At 42.1% G+C, this 19,867-nt stretch overlaps 1 protein-coding gene across 6 annotated transcripts in view; it reads left to right on the top strand.

Moving 5' to 3' along the window:
* Window positions 1-19,867, top strand: part of schip1 (schwannomin interacting protein 1) — a 272,051-nt gene that overhangs the window by 228,433 nt on the left and 23,751 nt on the right. Inside the window, exon 1 of one of the 6 annotated variants that reach the window (XM_088078997.1) lies at window positions 12,686-13,057. The exons of the other annotated variants lie outside the window; for them this stretch is intronic. Within the exon in view, the coding sequence (XP_087935123.1) occupies window positions 13,028-13,057 (30 nt within the window). The 5' untranslated portion in view covers window positions 12,686-13,027. Of the gene's footprint in view, window positions 1-12,685; window positions 13,058-19,867 lie in introns of those variants that run through there. 6 annotated transcript variants of the gene reach the window in all.

Raw genomic sequence — 19,867 nt, 5'->3', positions numbered from 1 at the left:
CCTCCACCCCATGCTGAAGCTTCAATTTTCTGCAAATATTTCTTACTAAAGCTTCAATGCCCAAAATCTGGTATTCAAGACAACCCTAAAAACCAATTCTTTAGATTTACAATTTTTAAACACCCCTAGTTTTTTAGCTTTCGTTTTTCACCATGCAGTGACTTGTTTCTTTGTGCTGTATCAGGTCTACTTGTAAATGCACACTTTGTTATTCTTGGGCACTGGTGCTAGTCTGTACCATAAGACAACCTTCACTTATCCTGCACGTTGTTTTATTTTTCATTAATGAACCGGTCATTGGTGCAAGTGTGTTTATTTAGGGTGTGGTTTCTGGCTGCTGTAATCTCAGCGTCTGTCTGCAGGCTGTGAGTGGGAGGTCAGGAGGATTCATGAGGATGACGGGGCCTGTTGACCTGTTCATGATTTGTTTCTAATGAACTCTAGAGTCGCGTGGCAGAGAGGGGCCCACAGGGACCTCGAGTACACTAGGGGTAACACTACCCCTAACCCTCTATTTAGCTCTGCATCCCTGAAAGGCAAACAATAATATTATTAGTCAGAGCTGGTCTTGAGGTGAAAAGTGCAGAGATGGGGTCAGTTTGCATGTATGGTTATCTATATTCCGAAATTTACCCTTGTGATCTATTAAATCCAGGCCTACAGGCTACCTCTTTTTCAATCTCACACCCAGAGATCTTACTCAACAAATTAAAAAGCACCCCATGGCCAAACTGTGGTTTGAAAGATAGGGCCTGTGCTGGGACCTGCAGCACCACACCTACTTTAAAAGACTCTCCTTTTCTCTTTCAAACACACACACACTCACACTGAAACACACACAAACACACACACATTGAACTTCTACTCATGCCAGACCGTTTACTGCACATGTGAGGGAATTGTTTCATATCAAGCACTGAGCAAATTTGTCAAGCAGCAGGCAGACTCAAATACAGCATGTTCACGGTACGCACACTGTTGCACTAATGCCTCATGACATTTATGAAATCCTTCATACACATATTCAGACACTACAGCATAAAGCTTACGCACATTGCTCCTAAACCCCAACAATGCTTGCATGTTCTCTTCATACATGCATGTCACTAACAAAACTGATCATAGTCTTCCCATCTTGTATTTTAGAGGTTTTAGAGGTGAACTCCACCAATTTTACACATCTAGATCAGTATACTAGACTATAATAACAATTGCATGCCTTTGGTAGCTCTGGTGGAGGTTTAAATCGATAAAGTCCTGATGATGTGAAATCTTAAATTAAAAACCTGTGTCATAAAGAAACTGTACAAGTTGCATCATAGGGAGTGTAGGATTCTTGCATTTAGAGCTATGGAAGGGAAAAAAAACAAATGTCAGCCACTCTTACTTAGAGCAGGAACAAATACACTTAAATTACTGTCAGCTAAAATGCCTTTATTTAAAAAATTGCTACTTGCATTAGAGCAACCAAAGTTGGACTAAGTTTTTTCTTTTTTTTTAAAAAGAAATCAGTTTCTTGCAAGTCTCTCTATGTTTATGTTTTAAGGATTTTACTTATGTTAATACTAATATAATGTTCATTTTATTTTTTGTGACTTAATAGTGAACAAAACAGAGATGGGTACAGATCTTCTTTTTCTTCCTCGTTGAAAAATCTGCTTACCGTAGGTTTTGCTTTTAGTTTTTTCCAGAACTGCTCGCATTAGGTTGACTGGTGAAAGAGCAGTGTGCATCAAGATGGCTAGCGTTAAAGGAAACATCAGAAAAATTCAGTCATACATGTTTGAACCTCAGTCAGACCCAGACTCAGATGAGGAGTCTGTGGTGCATCAAAATCAGTGACATGCAGACATATGACAATAGTAGGTCTTGTTAGCGTTAGCTGGCATAACTTTAGTAGTTGTGAAAGATAGAATAATACCTGCTTGGATGGGTTTTTTTGGAAGTTAGTGAAAGGAAGCTCTAGGATCTGGTTTACATCCAAAAACTGCACGCTCTGCCATGTTTGCTGTCAAAACGTTCACAATGCTAATGCCAACTCTCCTTCTCCGTTCTGCACTAGAGGTTTAGTTTTCTTTGCAGGTGTTGTCCTCTTCCTCGAAGTCTGTTCCCCTGTCATTATATGAGACATTGACTGGCTTCTGTATTAGTGACAAACGTAATCTATCTTGCCTGATACAGCTGAATCTCAGATTTTCGGGAAGTGCACAGACATCGCCCCCCTTCAGTGGAGGAATGTGAAAACATCTCTCTAGTGACAAATTTTGCACCTATATAGTCAAGATCATTTATTTAACAGGACGTAGACATTAGAAAAACTTTTTTTTAATGAAGGCAGCATTATACTTCACGCAATACAAAATTATGCATTAAATTAATATCATTAGACATGTCATATAATAAAGCCACATAACTTGTGTTACATTTGAGATTAAAGTTTGCTTGTAGTCCGTCCACCTTGTAAAAATTTTGGACAACTTCTACTTGTATAATCTCTGTGAGGGCAGATCAGAGGACACATGTCGATGAACATCTACTTAATAGGAAAGTGCTGCTCAAGCACACCATATAAACACTGAAAAAAAGACCAAGAGCCGGACAGAACTGTAAAAGTGTGGAGTGTTTTGCCCTAGAAAAGCACTCAAGGCCGTAGAAAATGAAAGGATGAGAAAGGAGCAGGAAGAGGTTAGAAAAAAGAGCAAGAATAAGAGAGGTTCCTCTGTTTCTCTCTCTCCCCTCCGTGCTTTGTGATTATGTACAAGTTCAATAGTTGAACTCTGCTCAGCGCCCTCCACTAACAACCTAACCACTACCTTCACCCAGTACTCAGACTTTGCCACGTAGAGCAGGAGAGGGCAAGAATGGGAAGAGGAAGAAATAGTAGGGTTTGAAAAGTCCTCAGTGCAGCTATAGTGGATATAAATAGGCGCCAACAATGGGTACATATGCTGGAATTATCCGGCATGAGGAAACAAAGCGGTCTGAAGTTAGGAGGGGAGCAGATAGGTGGGATCAAAACAACCTGTGGAGGAAGCAGGAGGTGAGAGGATTGTGGAGTCAGAGGTATGGTTTAAATGAAGATGGCAGTGAGCCAAAACAGGCAGAAGGTTAGAGGAATAGATAGTCAACATAGTATGTATTGGTAGGAAATGGGAGGAGGCTTCAGAGACATTGGGCAGGGCTTTAGCCAGGTGTGGAGGGCGCCGTCTGAGGCTCCAGTGTCTGGTTCAGCCCCCGAGGCTTAACCACTGCTCCTCGTGTGTGTGCCGGCACCAGCTGAAACACGCCCAGCCCTCTATACACCACAGCTCTCACACACACAACGCACGCACACACACTCCTCACACACACTGACTGCACCGCCTCTGCTTTACAGTCAGGCTGTTTTCTGTGAGTCCACACACATGCACACACTCACCTCACTGAATCAAAGGATATCTTTTTCTCCTCATGGTATCCTGACAGTCTGCCACTGTTGGTAGATGTTTTTTTCCTTTAACTTTTTTTTTTTTATCAGTGGAGTGTTTTTCATCCCAGCTTAACCTTGGATTCCTCACAGCAAGTCGGGCACTTAACTCAGGTAAAGCAGCATATGGAATTTGTAGAAGTGTGCTTTCTGTCCAGTTTTTAAGACACTTTTCAACACGTGCTGTTCATGTGAAGTGGCTGTAGTCAAATCAGGACAAAAGTTCAGACTCAAAGTTAGATTAAATGTTTGCCAAAAGCCTCCGGATATAATTATAGCCTCGGGCACCGCATTCCTCTGCTCAAACATGTCATCTTTTAACTTTGTATGTAAGAGAAAAGTTAAATATGTCGATAATGGAACTTAAAGTCAAGCCAGCTGCACATCTGTCCGCGCATCTCAGTTTCCCGCAGAACTAATGTGTGTGACCCTCTAACAAAGAGCAGGTTCATGCTGGCAAGACGCTGACCATATGTGGGTTTCTGCTTGGTAGCCCTCTGTGTTTTTTTCCCTTTCTAGCAAAGAAAGAATCTCATGAAAAATGCGGCGCACATGTATTTGAATCCTGTTTTAAATAAGCAAAGTGTTGTTCTGTTCACCTGTTTTGAATGTTCCTTTACTTTGAGGTGCATTGAAAGTTTTTGACACAGCAAGACAAGCTCAAAGAACAAGCAAAAGGCCACCTGATCGAACTCATCGTGCAGCCTCTGGATGCATCATGTCACCTCAGGTCTTCAGTTAAAAGATTGCATCTGACTGTTGACTGCATTTATATACACTCAAAATGTGCACCTGCAAAGAGGAAAGAAGGAGGCTGTTGAATCCAAAAACACTTCTGAAAGACAAACAAAACCAAGCAATACAACTTTTTAGAGGGTCCTGTTGTGTACACTTTGAAAACAGAGAGAATAAGTCAGATAAGAAGACACAGCTAATACTGTTTAGCTCTCTTTGTGTTCCCCCTGTCAGCCAGTGGTCCTTAGCAGAAGCAAAACATCAGAACAAAATACCTTAAATGGGTAAATTCAGCCAGTATTTCACCAGTGGTGATTCAGCGTGCTCAACCGGCCAAATCAGGGCTCTAGACTAACTTTTTCATTCAGGTGCACCTGCACATTATTGAGGTACACCCCAATTTATTTCTTGCACCTTTTAGCGTTGTCTTTTTTTCAGTTCCCTTACACATTTATAACTTGTTAGTAAAGTGTGTAAGGCACAGTTTGGTTCATACCACATATCAGGGCACAGTTTGGTTCATACCACATATTAGGGCTCACCGTTTGGTGTAAGTTTGGTATAGAGGCATAAAACAAGGACGTTTGTTTGCATTTATTTTAGACAGACAGTAGTGCAAGTGTCAAAGACAGACACGGTTCTCCCGCTGGGGGCAAAGGTAACATTTTGTCCCACTGCCAACTTTAATAAATTATTTTCATTATAAATATAAGGAACTCATTAAACATTCCTGTGTTATATTGTACAAATACTGAACAATTACATTTCCAAAAGGCAACTGGTCACAATAGGCTACCAAAATATGTTATTCATGATATGAAATTAAAAAAAAAAAGCTGGAATAAAAATAAATAGAATACCAAAAAATAGCACTTGTGCATTAGGGGGAATGTTTCAATTAGTTCCACCTTGGCTATATGCCAATATTAAAGCCATTTGCTTTAGTAAATCTTTTTTTTTTTTTTTAAATTTCTGCTTTCTCATCTAAAATCTGGTTGAAAGTTAAGGTTAAGGAGTTCGGCTCTGCTTTGTTTTTTCTCATCCCAATCATTAGCACATCTGAGTGATGCAGTTAAATGTGCATGTTGGACACATTTCCATGTTTCCATGGTGGAGTAACTAACATATTGTCCCGGTATCACTTTCTGTTGCTGTTGCAGCTTACTGGGAATCCGCAGGTGGGTCGTCCAGCACCAATGTTTTGTGTGCGCTCACCATAGTGTGACTGACTCACACACCAATCCGCTTGTTGCAGTAAAGGGAATTATACTCACTCTGGTTTGTTGGGCGAACCCTGCTATTTGATAGCCAGCGAAGGTCCACAACTATAAGTTTCCGGGCAGAACTCAGGCTGGTGAACTTTGGCTCCGCATTTTGTGCAACAATGTAACAAATGTCAGGCATTCTGGTGCGACCGCTGAAAATGTTTGGTGAAACTTGACAGATTTTGGAGCCCTGCAAATGGGCCCGATGACCAGCTGTGCTTGGTGTGTCAGGTAGCAAAGATAGAGAGTAGTGTTTGTTGTTAAAGAGTGTTTGTGGCTGCGGAGCCTGGCAGTGATCCCATGGCGTTCAGCTGTTGTCGAAAAGGGAAGTTAGTTCGACAAGTCAGGCGGTCTGCTATACCGTGCTTGCTTTAGATGGGGGAGCTTACATACTTGCACACGCTCACGCAGTTGACCTGTTAGCTAAGTGTTCTAATTGCAAACACTGTAAGGCCTGTCACAGTAATTACGTCATTGACTTCACCAAAAATGATTGCAATCATGTCCATATATCATGCGATTTTGCCCTTTTGTTTACAGGCGTGTTAGTTTACATAAGAATGTCACCAAAATTTTAGCCAATATAAAACCAAAAAAAACAGCAAGCTTTCCCCTACCATTGTAAGACTTACAGACATCATCTAAACCTCTTTTTTTCTTTGTTTAAGCCATAAGAAAAGAGAGAAAAATATGATTAGTTAAATCAAAAGATGATTGCTCCTTGAAAGGGTGTACTCGCATTATTATGCTACATAAAATGGTCTTAAAATGCAAATAGTATTGTCTATCATAACTATTTCTGGAACAATATATTGTCCAATAAAAATAGTAATTATGACAGGGCTTACTCTACATACAAACTGCAACAGAGGGAAACACACCCAAAAACACCACAGGTTATCAAGTTCAGGTCTCACAGACAGCCTGTACAGGAGTGTTACTGTCTAAACTGCACTTATCTGGTGTCAAAGTTCAGTTTAGTTAGCTGCCTGATAATCTCTCTGCACATATTAACAAACACAAAAACATAAAAAGCTGTTTGTATTGATGCTTGATAATGAAGCTGTAGGTGTAGATTAAATGACAAGCTTCCTATTTGGTCATTTGAGGTGGAAGGTTACTGAGGAGTGTGCTTTGTGATTCAGAATCATGTCACCGAGGCAAGCCAGCTGCATTGTGGGTAAATCAGACAGAGCTGCTGCTGTGATTGGACATGAAGTTAAATGTGTTTTGGGTGGGAAGGTGTGGCCTGCAGCTACACATTCCTCCACTGTTTGTCTGCTGGATCATCTTGATTGATACAGAACAATGTCTCACACACTCACACACACCCTCCCTCTGATTCATTCAAGAGTCAAAGAGAGTCAAACCCCTCTTCAGCATGTGTTATATCCATGGAAATCAGGTTAGGCTCAAGACGCAAACTCATTTTACATACATAAATCTGCACCTTCTTCTTTTTTCTTTTCTTCTTCTCTGTCTCTTCCAGACATCCCCTGTCCTTCACCATTCCCACTCCTGTTCCCTGCTAATTGTCCTCTTCCTCAAGCTGTCAGGAAGCATTATAGCCCAATGTTCTCACGCAGCCAAAATACAGCAGGAGACCACCACCCTCCCCTTCGCCTGGCTCCCCCTCTCCACCCTATGAAAACTATCAAAGGGACGCAGGCTGTGAGTGGCAGAGCGTGCTGTGGAGGAAATAGGGATTTATGTAGCAGCGAGGAAACGGCCTCTAATGTTATAGCTTTGTGTCAGTCCTCATACTGCACAGTTACTACAGAGCAGAGCCCAATACACACACACACACTCACACTTGTACACAGGCTGGCTTTATAAGTAAGAACAGGGTCTAAGGAGATAAAGTAACAAGGTTTATTGCAAAAAGGCAACAAAAGGAGATCGAGAGCTGGGAATTGAGAAAGAGAGAAAGAGGGTTTATGTTTTCCAAGCAGTGAAGGATTTTAAAATCCTATCAATCACCACTTCTGGCTCGTTTTTTAGAGGAACAAAGCGTTGAGTCAGACACACACACAGTGGCCTGTGTTTGTGCCGAGTGAGTGTGTGTGTGTTTGCTTGCGTGGACATGTGTGCTCATTTGGGTGGAGCTGAAACATGAAGCACTGGTCTTCTCTGCTCCTAATTATAGAGTGTGTTTTTGGTGTGTGTGAGAGAGAGAGGTAGAGAAGTGGGTTGTGAACTTGGCGTGTTTATATCGGGCTAAAAATACAGAGCATGGTTAAATCACGTCTGCACACCCACACAGGCCCCAACAAACCAGGGGTATTTCTGTCTCCCTGTTTCTCCCTGTTTCTGACTCGGTGTTGTCTAAGTGTGTTTGTGTGTGTGTGTGTGTGTTTGTGTGTGTGTGTGTGTGTGTGTGTGTGTGTTTATCGGACATACTGGGACTTTGTGCCAGGTCATGCAGAGAGCTTCATCTGTTGCTGTGGAGCACACCCCCTTTTTATCTCTTCACACTAAAACAAGAATAATGGTTTAATCGGGCTTAAGTCATTTAGAGATAATGATTATTTTGCTCGAACATTAGTAGTCTAGTCTGCAAAATAATGAGAAGTAATGAAAAATGTCTGTTCCTTAAGCCTGGATGACATCTTCTTTATAATGCTAGTTGTGTCCATCCAAGAGTCAAAAAACCCCAGTTTTTCACTTAACCTAAGACAATCAGATGCAGCATATTCTTAATTATCTGAATTATTGATAAAAATGGGAAACATATTTGAATGCAGCCTGGTGGTTGGAGCAGTCTTCACACCAACTGTAGACACACAATCCTCATTAGAACAACCTCTGGTGGCTGATCATAAGACTGAGCATGCACACACACACACACACACACACGCACACACACTCGCACTCTCTGGCCTTCCACATCAGTTCCTCCCTGTCAGAGCGAGCTCATTACCGGCAGAATCCAGCCCTCACACTGAGCCAACCTGCTTTGCTATGCAGTGTTTTTACACTGGCACAAAATGTCAGCTTGCTAAAAGCATCTGCGCTGCCCCTCTTCCTGCTGGGAAGGAGAGGAAGGCAGAAAAAAAGAGGGAAGGAGGCGGCCGACGGAGAGAAGTGGTGAAAAGAAAGCAAATGTAGCTACACCGAAAGGCCAGGGAGAAAGGAAGGAGAGGTGGACGGCAAGGAGGCAAAAAAGAGAGAGGGCAAGCTGTTTGTCAGAGAAAGGGAGGAGGCGTCACAGCATGACTGAGAAGAATCCAGGTTTTTCCTTTACAAAGTGTCACGGGGCATTATTTACCACCTACAGTATTATTTCCAATTCTTTCTGCATCCCACTATTCAAGTACAGTAAACAGGCATGTTATTCACTCGGTTATCAGTGACTTATGATTAGGTATTCATTATTTCTGTTTGCATCTATAAATATGCCCATGCAGCAGAGTTAAACACACAGAGCCCCACATGAGTGGTGTTTTGATGTGCAGGATGAGAGGAGGAAAACGAGGATGAGACGAGCTCCTCCGGTGCTCGTGTACACTACAGCACACCGTCACAGCGAGAGTGACACACATAAGGGTAATTTCTCCTGCTCTGTGCCGGAATAAATTACAGTCTGGTGTCAACGTTTGGCAGTAGAGTCAGTACACAGCTATGGTTTAGCAGAATAACACTTGTCTTTTAATTTTTAGATAACACCATCCAGCGAACATCTCATAATGTGGCCTGTGTGTGTGTGTGGGAGGCTTAACTGCAAATCTGCCCGCCTGTTTGTGTCTCCAGTTAATAATCTTTGTCCTGGTTCTTCTTTGTGCTGATCTAGGTCACGTACACAATCATAGTTGTTGGAGATTGTATGTTTTTGGAGTGGTTTTTGTGCACTTTAAAGGAACCAGGCTTGTAATGTACTACTGTGATTGGGGGTCAGCAACAAAATGTATTTTAGCTGCATTCATGGTCCCACCTAAAAAATCTAAATGAATTTACATGTACACTATATTGAGAGTATTTTCACTGCTTTACCTTTCCATCAGACAGTCCGTTCCAATGGGAAAGCTGTCATTTTAGCACTCTTTGCAAAGGAGCTGCTGGTCTACCACTGCGTTGATCAGTTAGTTTGCTTATTATTATGTGACTTTGGTGAATCTGTTCTAACCTTTTCAGTCTCACAATAATTCAAACAAAATACTTATATTATTTAAAATCAGGAGGTACACGCTATACAGTCTGGGTATTGTCAGATATGTTGTTTTCTTTTGTGGATCAAGCTGTCTCGGTCTCCACCTGTGCTGTGACTCAGACTGTAACCTTGACAACTATGTGAAGGTCAGCAGAGGGTCTCAAAAGAGTGACTGCTGCCATGGTGACGGAGGAGAGAAAGGGGGTTGCTGTGGCTTCTTGTATCAAAGCATGGCTCACAGATGTTGGACATCAAAGTTGTTTTGGGGTTTTTTTGCCCCTGTGTTTGTGTGTGTGCACGTACCTTATACCATGTGCATCATAAAGACATATCTGTACTGCGCATCTGTATTCAAAAGGGAGATATATCAGGTTTTAATGTGTCTGAAGATGTAAAGATCGAGAGGATTTTCTGTTTCAAAAAGTTGTAAGAAAACTGCAGAGGGTTCAGACACTGTTGGATCATCTGAGAAGCACTTCTTTTAAAGCTTAAAAATGCCTTAAGATATTTTCTATTTGAGTTCATACTTGCCTAATTTTAGAAACCCCTTATTAGGTTGCTGGACAGCAGCAAAACAGCATGACGTTGACCTGTGAGTCCTGAGTGGTGATAAAACGGAAGGCGATTACGAGAGAGGTTTCACATCCCATATTTAGTATATATGAGCTGTCAGGCTGACGGTGCCAGTTGGGCTTGCAGATTATTCATGCCTACCAGTTCTGAATTGTTGAGCACACTGTGAACAAAAGTAAACTTCTGTGTGTGTGGATGCTGCACCTTTTTATTATGTTGAACATTTTGATGACATGTGTCATATAGGTCTTTAATAGTGATGAGGTGCCCTGTGGAGGATATTTGTGGAGGGTTTTTTGGTGCTGCTATTGTTGTTGTCAGTGTTATTGTGTATTTATCTGAAGACTGCTATACGGTACACAATTAATTTCCCAAAGGACTGATAATCATATATCTATCTATTAGGGGTGAAAGCGTGAAAGTGAGGATTGTTCATCCTGCAGCTAAATCTGGGGGGTGCAACATCCAACAAAAGAAGACGGCTCGTTTTAAAGAATCTCAGTTGAATGAGGGGTTTCTTACTGATAATACAAATCTTTGACTTGATCTGTCTATCTGTTTGTCGAGCCATCCATCCATCCTTCATTTTCATAAACCAGTTTATCAAGTCTTAATGGCTGATTTATTAATAAACACATAATTCAACATATCTGGCCAAAACACAGAAACAAGGATACTGAATGGTAGAAAATATTTTAGATCCCATGTCTTGCTATATTTTTTAAACCAGCCACCTTTTAATCTCTTTGCCATTTCTCACTTGGCTTCACTGTTTTCCCCTCCTTACCGTGTGCCTGTAAACTCACCTTAAGCTTAAGAATGTTTTTACAAGGCTCAGTCGGTAGCTTTTACTGCGCAAAAAAACAAGTTTATCACAGGTCAATGTCATGCACAGATAATTATATCCAGGGTTAGTGTGACAGGATGGGCACAGTTCCAGTCTGCCCCAGCTGGGCACCATGCAGAAGGCCACACCAGAGCCAGTGATGTGCGGGCTTTAGCGGAGAGATCAGAGCAGGAAACTTATCGATCCACTTCCAGGTCATTAAACCCAAGAGTGGTCTTATCGGGAAAAGCAGCGTCACCCAACAGAGATCAATATCAAATAGAGAGATCTGGCCTGAGGGTAGGGTAGAGGTGTGAGGAGCTGACTACCTTGCCAAAAACAAAAGACAAAAATGAAAGCTGAAACAGTTGTATAATGTAATTGCGTCAGGATGCCACACTCCCCACATACTTGTGCAAAGCTGTTTCACCACTTTCATGGGAGTGCTGACAGTGTGTTTGTGTGTGTGTGTGTGTGTGTGTGTGTGTGTGTGTGTGTGTGTGTGTGTGTGTGTGTGTGTTTTGGGGGGGGGGGTCACATTTTTAGTCACGTGTTCAAAATTTTGCATGTAGTTTGCATTTGAAAACACTTTTTAAAACATTTTTGGGCCATTGGTAGAACAAAGCAAGGAGCTCTGGGCATTTGGTTCTTTCTATTTATACCCTGTCAATATATATATAAATATATATTGGGGATTTTTTTACGGGGGGGGGGGTACACTATTAAAACACATTTTTTAGAGGGTTGTATGCTGTACAGAGTGTAAAGCTTCCTGAGTAAAATTTGTGATTTTAAATTTTGAGCTTTACAAGTAAAACTGACTTGACTAAATGACCCATCAGGTAATTGCAAAATAATCCACATATTATGCGTTAATGCCCTGAAGCAAAAATGTCAAGAAGCAGGATACTTGTTTACCTCACAGTGAGATCAAGAAGAAAGGACAAACCAGAAAACAAAGAGAGGGATTTATGACAGTATTGCGAAGAGGTCGGGATAAAGGAATGGATGGAGAGATTGAGAAGGGAGAGATTATTTGAGTAGGTTGGCCTCGTCTGGATTATGGACCAGCCATCTGCCACTGTGGGATTATAAATCCTACAAAGAGACAGACAGAGAATGAGAGGAAGATGTATATTCCATGTAAAGCTCATGTTAACTTTTACACAGTGAGGCTAAGATGACACAAACTCACGTATCAAGAAGTGACACATCTTTGCCTAAATTTAAGTGTTAAAACTGGCAAAATACTGGTTTGAATATGGAACAAGTGGCCATAAACATCCAACCAGACTATAAATGCCAGTTTTTGACATTTTCCGATACTTTGACACTCAGCCCTGTTTTAGTTTGATTCTTAAAGTAGTGCAGCATCTTTTTTGACTGTTCATGCAGCACAGATAGGGATTAATGTAAAGGTTAAAGAAGAAAGTCACTCCTCTGCCCTCCTCTTCCTCTCTGTCTCTCTCTGTCTGGCACGACTCCATATGAAACAGCAGAATGACATTCCGACCCTGACCCATGCCAACGTCACCCTCCCTCCCTCCCTCCCTTTTCCGCCGTCCCCTCACCCCGCTGGCCGAGTCTGCATACACTCAACCCAACAGCTCCTCCCCCTTTTCAGCCCGAACCAGACAGAGAAAGGCGACCGGGAGCGTACTCTGCTTTTTCACCGCTCCCCTCCCTCTTTCTCTCTCTCTCACTGGTTCTCACACCCCTCCTCCAGTCTCTCACTCCCCTCCCTCTTTCGGCTTTGGGGAAGCAGCGATCAGACCCTGTCCCTCTCTCTTAGCAAACAGCCAGACCAGGAAACAAATACAGATAGAAAGCAGAGACTGAAAAGTGAACTGAAGGAGAGGTAGACACGAGAATTGTTAGTTTGGATCGAGGACTGGGTGGGATCCCCTCTTCTCCTCTCCTCCTCTTTGGAATACCGCTGCAGGGCTGGGAATCTGGTCCCAGTCCCGCTCCTGTTCCCCCAGCTCAGCCAGCTCCGCTCTAGGATGCTGTGAAGGATGGTCCACCAGGAAAACTGTTCATACCAGGTAGTCCTCAAAGCTATATGTCACACTGATTTCATGGAATTGCCAAAATTTTTGCCATTTTCACAGACACAAGTGTATTTTCTTGTTGTAAGCTACGCTGATTGTGTAAATGTTATGTTTTATCTCTTCAGCTCAGTTTTGTCATAAATCCTTGAATGTCACGTTGAAAACTAGGACATTGTTGCACATATGTAGGGCTTGTGTGTCGGAGGATTTCTGCCTTTTGTGGTCATTGTGTTGTGAATCTGATGGCTGGCTGGTTGCTAAGAGAGTACTTGACTCAAGGGAATAATGTCCTACCTCCCCTCCATCTCTCTCTCGTCCAGCCTCATTCAGTTCATGTCGAGGAGGCATGAGGTGTGCATGTAACTGCAAGTGTCATGACTGTTCTCTGTGTGTTCGTGTGTGTGTGTGTGTGTGTGTGTGTGTGTGTGTGTGTGTGTGCGCGCGTGCATGTGCAAATGTATCTTGTTTCATGCAGAAGATGCATGTAACTCAGTGTTTGGTGAAAACAACATCACAGAATATAAATGTAAATGGTTGCTTGGAGGGTTGTGTAGTTGTGTGCATGTTTATGTGTGACTCTGTTGGTAGGTGTGACAGCAGTGTCCCACTTTATCTAACGAGGGAGGGGGGTCGTGATTAAGGAAAGCAAGTGCACCACAGCTGTACATCTGCTTTTCTATAACCAGCTTTGCTTTGGAAGAAAGTCTGCAATGCAGTGGAGATGGAGAGTGGGAACAAGCAGCGAGGTAGATGAAAGGCAAAAGAGATGAGCTGAATATGCTGGGGGTGGCATTGAGGGGGAAAGATTCAGCTTCTTTGATGGGGAGAAGCAAGTGTAGAAGCAGAGAGAGCGAAAAGCAGAGGAAGCGATGGGAAAGAAACATGAGGGAGATGGATGGGCCTTGTGGGTGAAGTGTTTTAGCAACGTGCAACATGAAAACTTGAGAGTCCAAATCCTGTCCTTCAACATCTCCTCTGGGTTTGAATGGAAAAGCATTTTTTTGTGAATGTACTGGGAAAATGTGATTGATCTAAAAGCTGTTTTTTGTGTAGTGTTGCAGTTTCAACTTAGCTGAAGGGCTTGGAGCTGCCAACAAGTGTGACTGTTCACTTCTCTGGTAACATTTAGAAAAGCTGATCTATTGTCAACTGTGAGCACCCTCCTCATGCATGATATTACGCTTGGGAATTATTAAACTAGCCTCTGGTCTCTGTTTTTGCTGTTAGAAAACCTCAAAAAGACTCTAATCATCTGACAAAACATTTGTATCAATTTTGGTGCAAGTTCTGCATATTTGCATGTCAGGAGGGTGGATTTGTGCTTGTGTGGGTGAGGGACCAGTTGTGTAACGGGATAAGGATTTCCTGCTATGTTTCGGGGTAGATAAAAGCTAGATGGAGCTACAGAAAGATGGCAGGATTGAAGGGAAGAGCGGCAGATAACCAGAGAAAAGTGACGCCAAAGGGCTAGTGGAGACAGCAGATGAAAGGCAGAGATGAAACACTAACAGAAGAAGTATTGACAACACAGGCAGAGCAAAACGAAGGCTGCAGCCGGAGAAAGAAAGCAGTGACAACTGGGTACGGCTTTCCGAGGCGACTGAGATGATAGGGAGGATGGAGAAAATAATCAATGTCAGTTAAATGAAAATTTAGGGAGAAAAAAATGTATGGCTTTAACTGATGGGCAAGAAAAAGAGAGATGGAGCGAATAAGAGAAAGAACGAGAGTGGTAAGCAGAACAGCGGGTTCAGGCTCTGATAACAGTAACTCTCTAGAGGCCCCTCAATTAGACTGGTAACCTGGCAACCAGCAGGCAGACAGCGCCCCTCACGCACATGAATCACACACGCACACACACACACACACACACACGTACAGATGGAAAGAAGCAAAGCACGACGGGGAAAAAAGAATGGAGGAAAGGTGGAGAAGATGGAACGAGTTAGGGGTTTAATAAGGGGATAAAACGGACAAGGAGTAAACAGATTAAGTGGAAAACATGGTGGCAGGCAGGGTGTTGTCCCTGTTTTTTGCTCGTCTCCTGGGGCCGTTTACATCTTGGGGCAATGGATCATTTTCCTCTGCTTTAATTAAGATGTGGCCCCATCTTTCTGTCTTTGGCTGAAGGCAAAAAGGAGAGAGAAGACAGAAGAGAGCAAGGAAAAGCAACACTGAAAGCATCTGCCTTTCCTCATTACCCATATGTTTGAGGAGCGCTCCCACTTAATGTCAGAAATCATTAGAAGTCACAGGCTGACCCTGGGAGTACCAATAAAGCTACCATTTGACCCATAGTCAAGCAAAACATCTATTGATTTAAGCCTTGTCAATCTTGCAAGTAAACCACAAGGCCAAAAAGAGCTCAAAAAATGTGCATCATGAGATCACTGGAATAACAAATCATCTGCTGCAGCCATCCTCCATAACATAATGCCACTTTTCATTTTATTAAGCAGGCTAAAAGCACAGAGTGTGTTTACTAGAGGCTGAGGTCTCAATATGTCATCCTGTTTTCAGATTCTCATGTAAACCTATAAATCTCGCTGTGCCGTATTGCTGTCAGCAGCCGTACCAGCAGGGTGAAGGGTGATGGTGAGATTTATCCGCGTGGCCACAGTGTGTCATCCCACTCTGTAGGAATACTGTCAGCTCGCCAAGGCCTCAGGAGCTCCAATTGAATGTTGAATCCTGTCACACACACCATTTGTCTGTGTGTGTGCGTGAGGATTTATGTTTCTGCCGTGCATATGTGTCTACAAGCTCATGCAGTTTTTCATGCTCGACTGGAGATGGTTGAAGGAGAGCTCCGGTGTCGGTGAAACACTATATGAGGTGTGGCCTGATGAATTATAAATGAGTACTAGCAGTACAGTAGATACCAGTTATGGATCATGCTAGAATGACAGAGTTGATCAATAAGGCCAGATAATAAACAAAAAAGATGAAATTGCTGACATATTAAATTAGTCTAGTTGGCCAAGAAGTAGTTATAGCATGTAGCTCCGTCTAAGGGCTCATTTATTCTCCCTTTATGCACGAAAAATAGATTAATTTCAGACATTGTAACCATCGCTGCCTTCATACTTACATGCAAATTATGTTGAAATAGATACATCCAATAGATGGTACTAGAACATGATAGTCTGTGAAGCCATTTAACACATCGGGACGTGGATGGAGAATTTTTTACACTACATTACTGATTCATTCTATAACAACATTATTAAAATGACTTTGATGTCATTGGTTAGAATTTGGTGAACTTTAACTTCCAATAAAAAACGAATATGGGTTTACGGTCGAGAGCATTTATATAGCCATTGCGATATGTCTTCCTGTTGTACGTTTTCTCTCTTCGCCAGACTGTCAGATGGGCTGATTATTTTACACATCACTACAAACAATTTTGCAGGTGGCTGGTGTTAATTTCAGAATACACTACTATGTCCCCACGATTTCTGGTGGTAATGCTCCATTTCGTCCATATCTGTAAACTGTCAGAAAATGTGCACAGATTGGGACAACATTACAGCAGACAACAGACAAAAGGCCGGTCCGTGTCCATATGCGTATCTAATGTTGAGCGTTCTACATTTTTGTCTACGTACAAAGTAAACAAACAAAATGCACCATAGTGATGTCATATTTTTTCACTTAGGACAGGGCCAAGTTCGCTGTTTACTACGTTGCAAGTCATCATGCTTAGTTAAGTGAAACATTTCCAGCTCTGAAGTTAATGCACGGGACATGAGATTCCCAAAATACCGAACTCTTCTTTTAACTGGTCATATTGTAATCAATCAGGATAGACTTATTAGAACACAAGAAATAAATATAATGAAATAATTTAGGATAAGGGTCAGGGTTAGGATTTGGTTAGGCCTATTCGCTTATGTCTTCTTATGTAGACAAACTCTATATGGACCAATAAAACAAGACATAAGTTTAGTTGTTTCTGTAATTAATGAACTTTTTAGGATGCTGGAATGTTGTGTGCGTAACTTACTTTTGACTTTGTTTCACTGCTCATTTATGTATGGCTGCCCTATAAATCACCTTTTCTGTGTACTGAGGCTCTTTTATTAGTATTTCAGATAAGAGTACGATTTGTGCTATTATTATATACAATTTGCCAAAACTTCATCCCCCTCAAACACCGCCCTCTGCGTGAGTTAGCAGACTTCCCGATGGGCCGCCCCGTGCTCCTTTCGCAGCCCAATTTGTTTGGAACACAGAGCATCGCCATGGAGAAATTCTCACTACGTTGCTATGGCAGCAGCCCCCATTCTTTTTCTCCTCTTTCCAAAATAAGATCAGATCAGAGTCTGTAGCACATTCCTTGCCTAAGTTTCAGTGCATGTGGAGGAATGTTATAACATCAGTACAAGCTTAGACATTACAGGAACAGAAACATATAAACAAACAGAGAGTGATAAAAAGAACAAGAAAATCACGAGTGTAGGTGCATTGGTATCAAACAACACACACACACACACACACACACACAGAGCGCCATTGGCCTTGGATCCCAGGCTTACAGTAGGTGCCAGGAACCCTCTCTCCCACAGTCACCCTCTGTTCACTTGGAACAAAAAGCCATTCTGTGTGTGGACGTCTCTCTCTTTCTCGCTGTCTCGCTGTCTCTCTCTCTCTCTCTCTCTGCCGTTTGCTCTCTCTCTCAGCTGACCCGGCAGTCAAGCATCAGAGGAATTAACCTGTGTGTGTATGTGTGTGTTTGTCTCAAATATGCAACTGAAAGTATCTCCAGTCTTTGCCTTTGAACTGTGATTGAGTGTTTGTGTGTTTGTAGATTTCCTTTACTGCCACCCCGTGCATTGGTAGCCCAGGTAACCGTTCCCTTCTGACCTCCTATCCCATTTGAATCAGTCGACGCTGACTTCACCTTCACTATGAAGTCAGCCTTAGTAATGAGAATCAGCGGGGCAGACTCAGCCCCACCCTTCTGCTGCAAACAGGCCGCTCACAACTAACACCGGTTTTATTGGCCTCTGTGTGTGTGTGTGTGTGTGTGTGTGTGTGTGTGTGTGTGTGTGTGTGTGTGTGTGTGTGTGTGTGTGTGTGTGTGTGTTGTCCCCAGCAGCAGCAGTCCAGTGTGGGTGGATTCAGGAGACAGCCAGACAATTCGCTGAACTCTACCCGTAATCCTGAGGGATCAGTCCTGAATAAGACCCACTTCCTATTTTTTCATATAGCCTGTATGTGTGTGTGTGTGTGTGTGTGTGTGTGTGTGTGTGTGTGTGTGTGTCTGTGAGAGTGTGTGAGTGGCGTGTGTGCCTTTGTGCTTGTGTTAAAATGCACTTTGATGTTATCATGCAAATGCATTATTTCACCAACTGTCTTCTTCTGATTTTTTTCCCTCGTTATTCTCGTCTCCTCTCTCTCAGCAGAGTAACAGATGAACGTGACTCATGTTCATCAGTATCAGTTGGCATTCTCCTCGCTCTTGTCTTTCTCTTCTCATCTCTGCTGTATACCCTGTTGTCCCTGGCTGGCTATTTTATTTCCTATCTGATATCCCCATCTTCCCATTAGATCTCTGACGCTGTCGAATGATTCATTGTCTGACTCGGTCTGCGGGTGGAGGATTGATGCTTTGAAGAAAGACACATTAGAGAATTTTTAGCATTAGTGAAGGTTGGGGTTAAAGTTTTATGTACTTCTCAAAGGCTTATAAGAGTGCAATTGTTTCCATTTCCATTTGTTATTCCAGTTAATTGACATACACACAACATGTCTCATTCCAACACTGAAGCAAGTTGTATATATGTGTGTGCGTTGACTACCGGTATATGTTACTTTAAAGGTTTAGTGAGTAGAATTTAGTGCCATCTAGCAGTTAGGTTGCAGATTACACCTCGGTGAAACTTCTCCTGTGTAGTAATTTGGCAAATTTATGCAGAATTTGTTGGTAACTGGACAAGATTTTGGTATCAAGTGTTCTGGTTTCCCCTTGTAGTGCAAGTAGTATTGACGAGTCACATTTGAGCAGCAGTTAAACGGTGTGTGTGTGTGTGTGTGTGTGTGTGTGTGTGTGTGTGTGTGTGTGTGTGTGTGGAGAGCTTTATATTAGCATTTTTTCTTTTCTATATTCCTATGCAGATATCTGTTTATAGAAGTTAGCTGAAATGATTGACAAGGAGAAAGTATTGGCACAGGTATCTACTGTCTGCAATGTATCTGCCTGAAATATTGGCCCTCAGCCCCAAAGGTTTTATCATTGTCAGATGATAGCCAATAGATTTCAAGACTGAATGTGTAGGAGAACTATGATGGCCAATGCAAAAATGCAAATGACCCTTTCTAGAGCCCGTGTTTGGTTTGTCCATTTTGGGCTCCTGTAGAACAACATGGACTCTGTGGAAAAGTGCCAGCTCCATATGTAGATATAACCAGCTCATTTTAATCTAACAAACACAAAACCCAAAATCCAGGACAATTTATTGTCACGATATTGATATTTTATCAATATATTGCTCATCCCTATTATTTATCATTTCATATATCCCCCTAAATACTACACAATGGACCTTTAACTAAGTATAACTAGTGATAAATCTGCCATGCTAGTTGTTTGAAATTACTAGTACCAGTGTAATGCCTGAGTTTTAGTTCCAGCAATACTTTATGAATACCTAATCTTGAGCAATAAAAAAAATAATCTTCTGTGAAATCCTTAATTTCCATGTAGCAAAAGAAGCCAGGTCCTGAAATGCATCAATTTCTAATTTTGACTTAACACAAATTATCTAAGAGAATTGCCTAAATAAAGTAAAACTGGTT

Source organism: Plectropomus leopardus, chromosome 6 (genome assembly GCF_026936395.1).
Source record: "Plectropomus leopardus strain MGB_pleo_1.0 chromosome 6, ASM2693639v1, whole genome shotgun sequence".
NCBI lineage: Eukaryota > Metazoa > Chordata > Actinopteri > Perciformes > Serranidae > Plectropomus > Plectropomus leopardus.
Note: the sequence above shows the minus strand (reverse complement) of the source record. Positions and strands in the feature narration are given on the sequence as shown.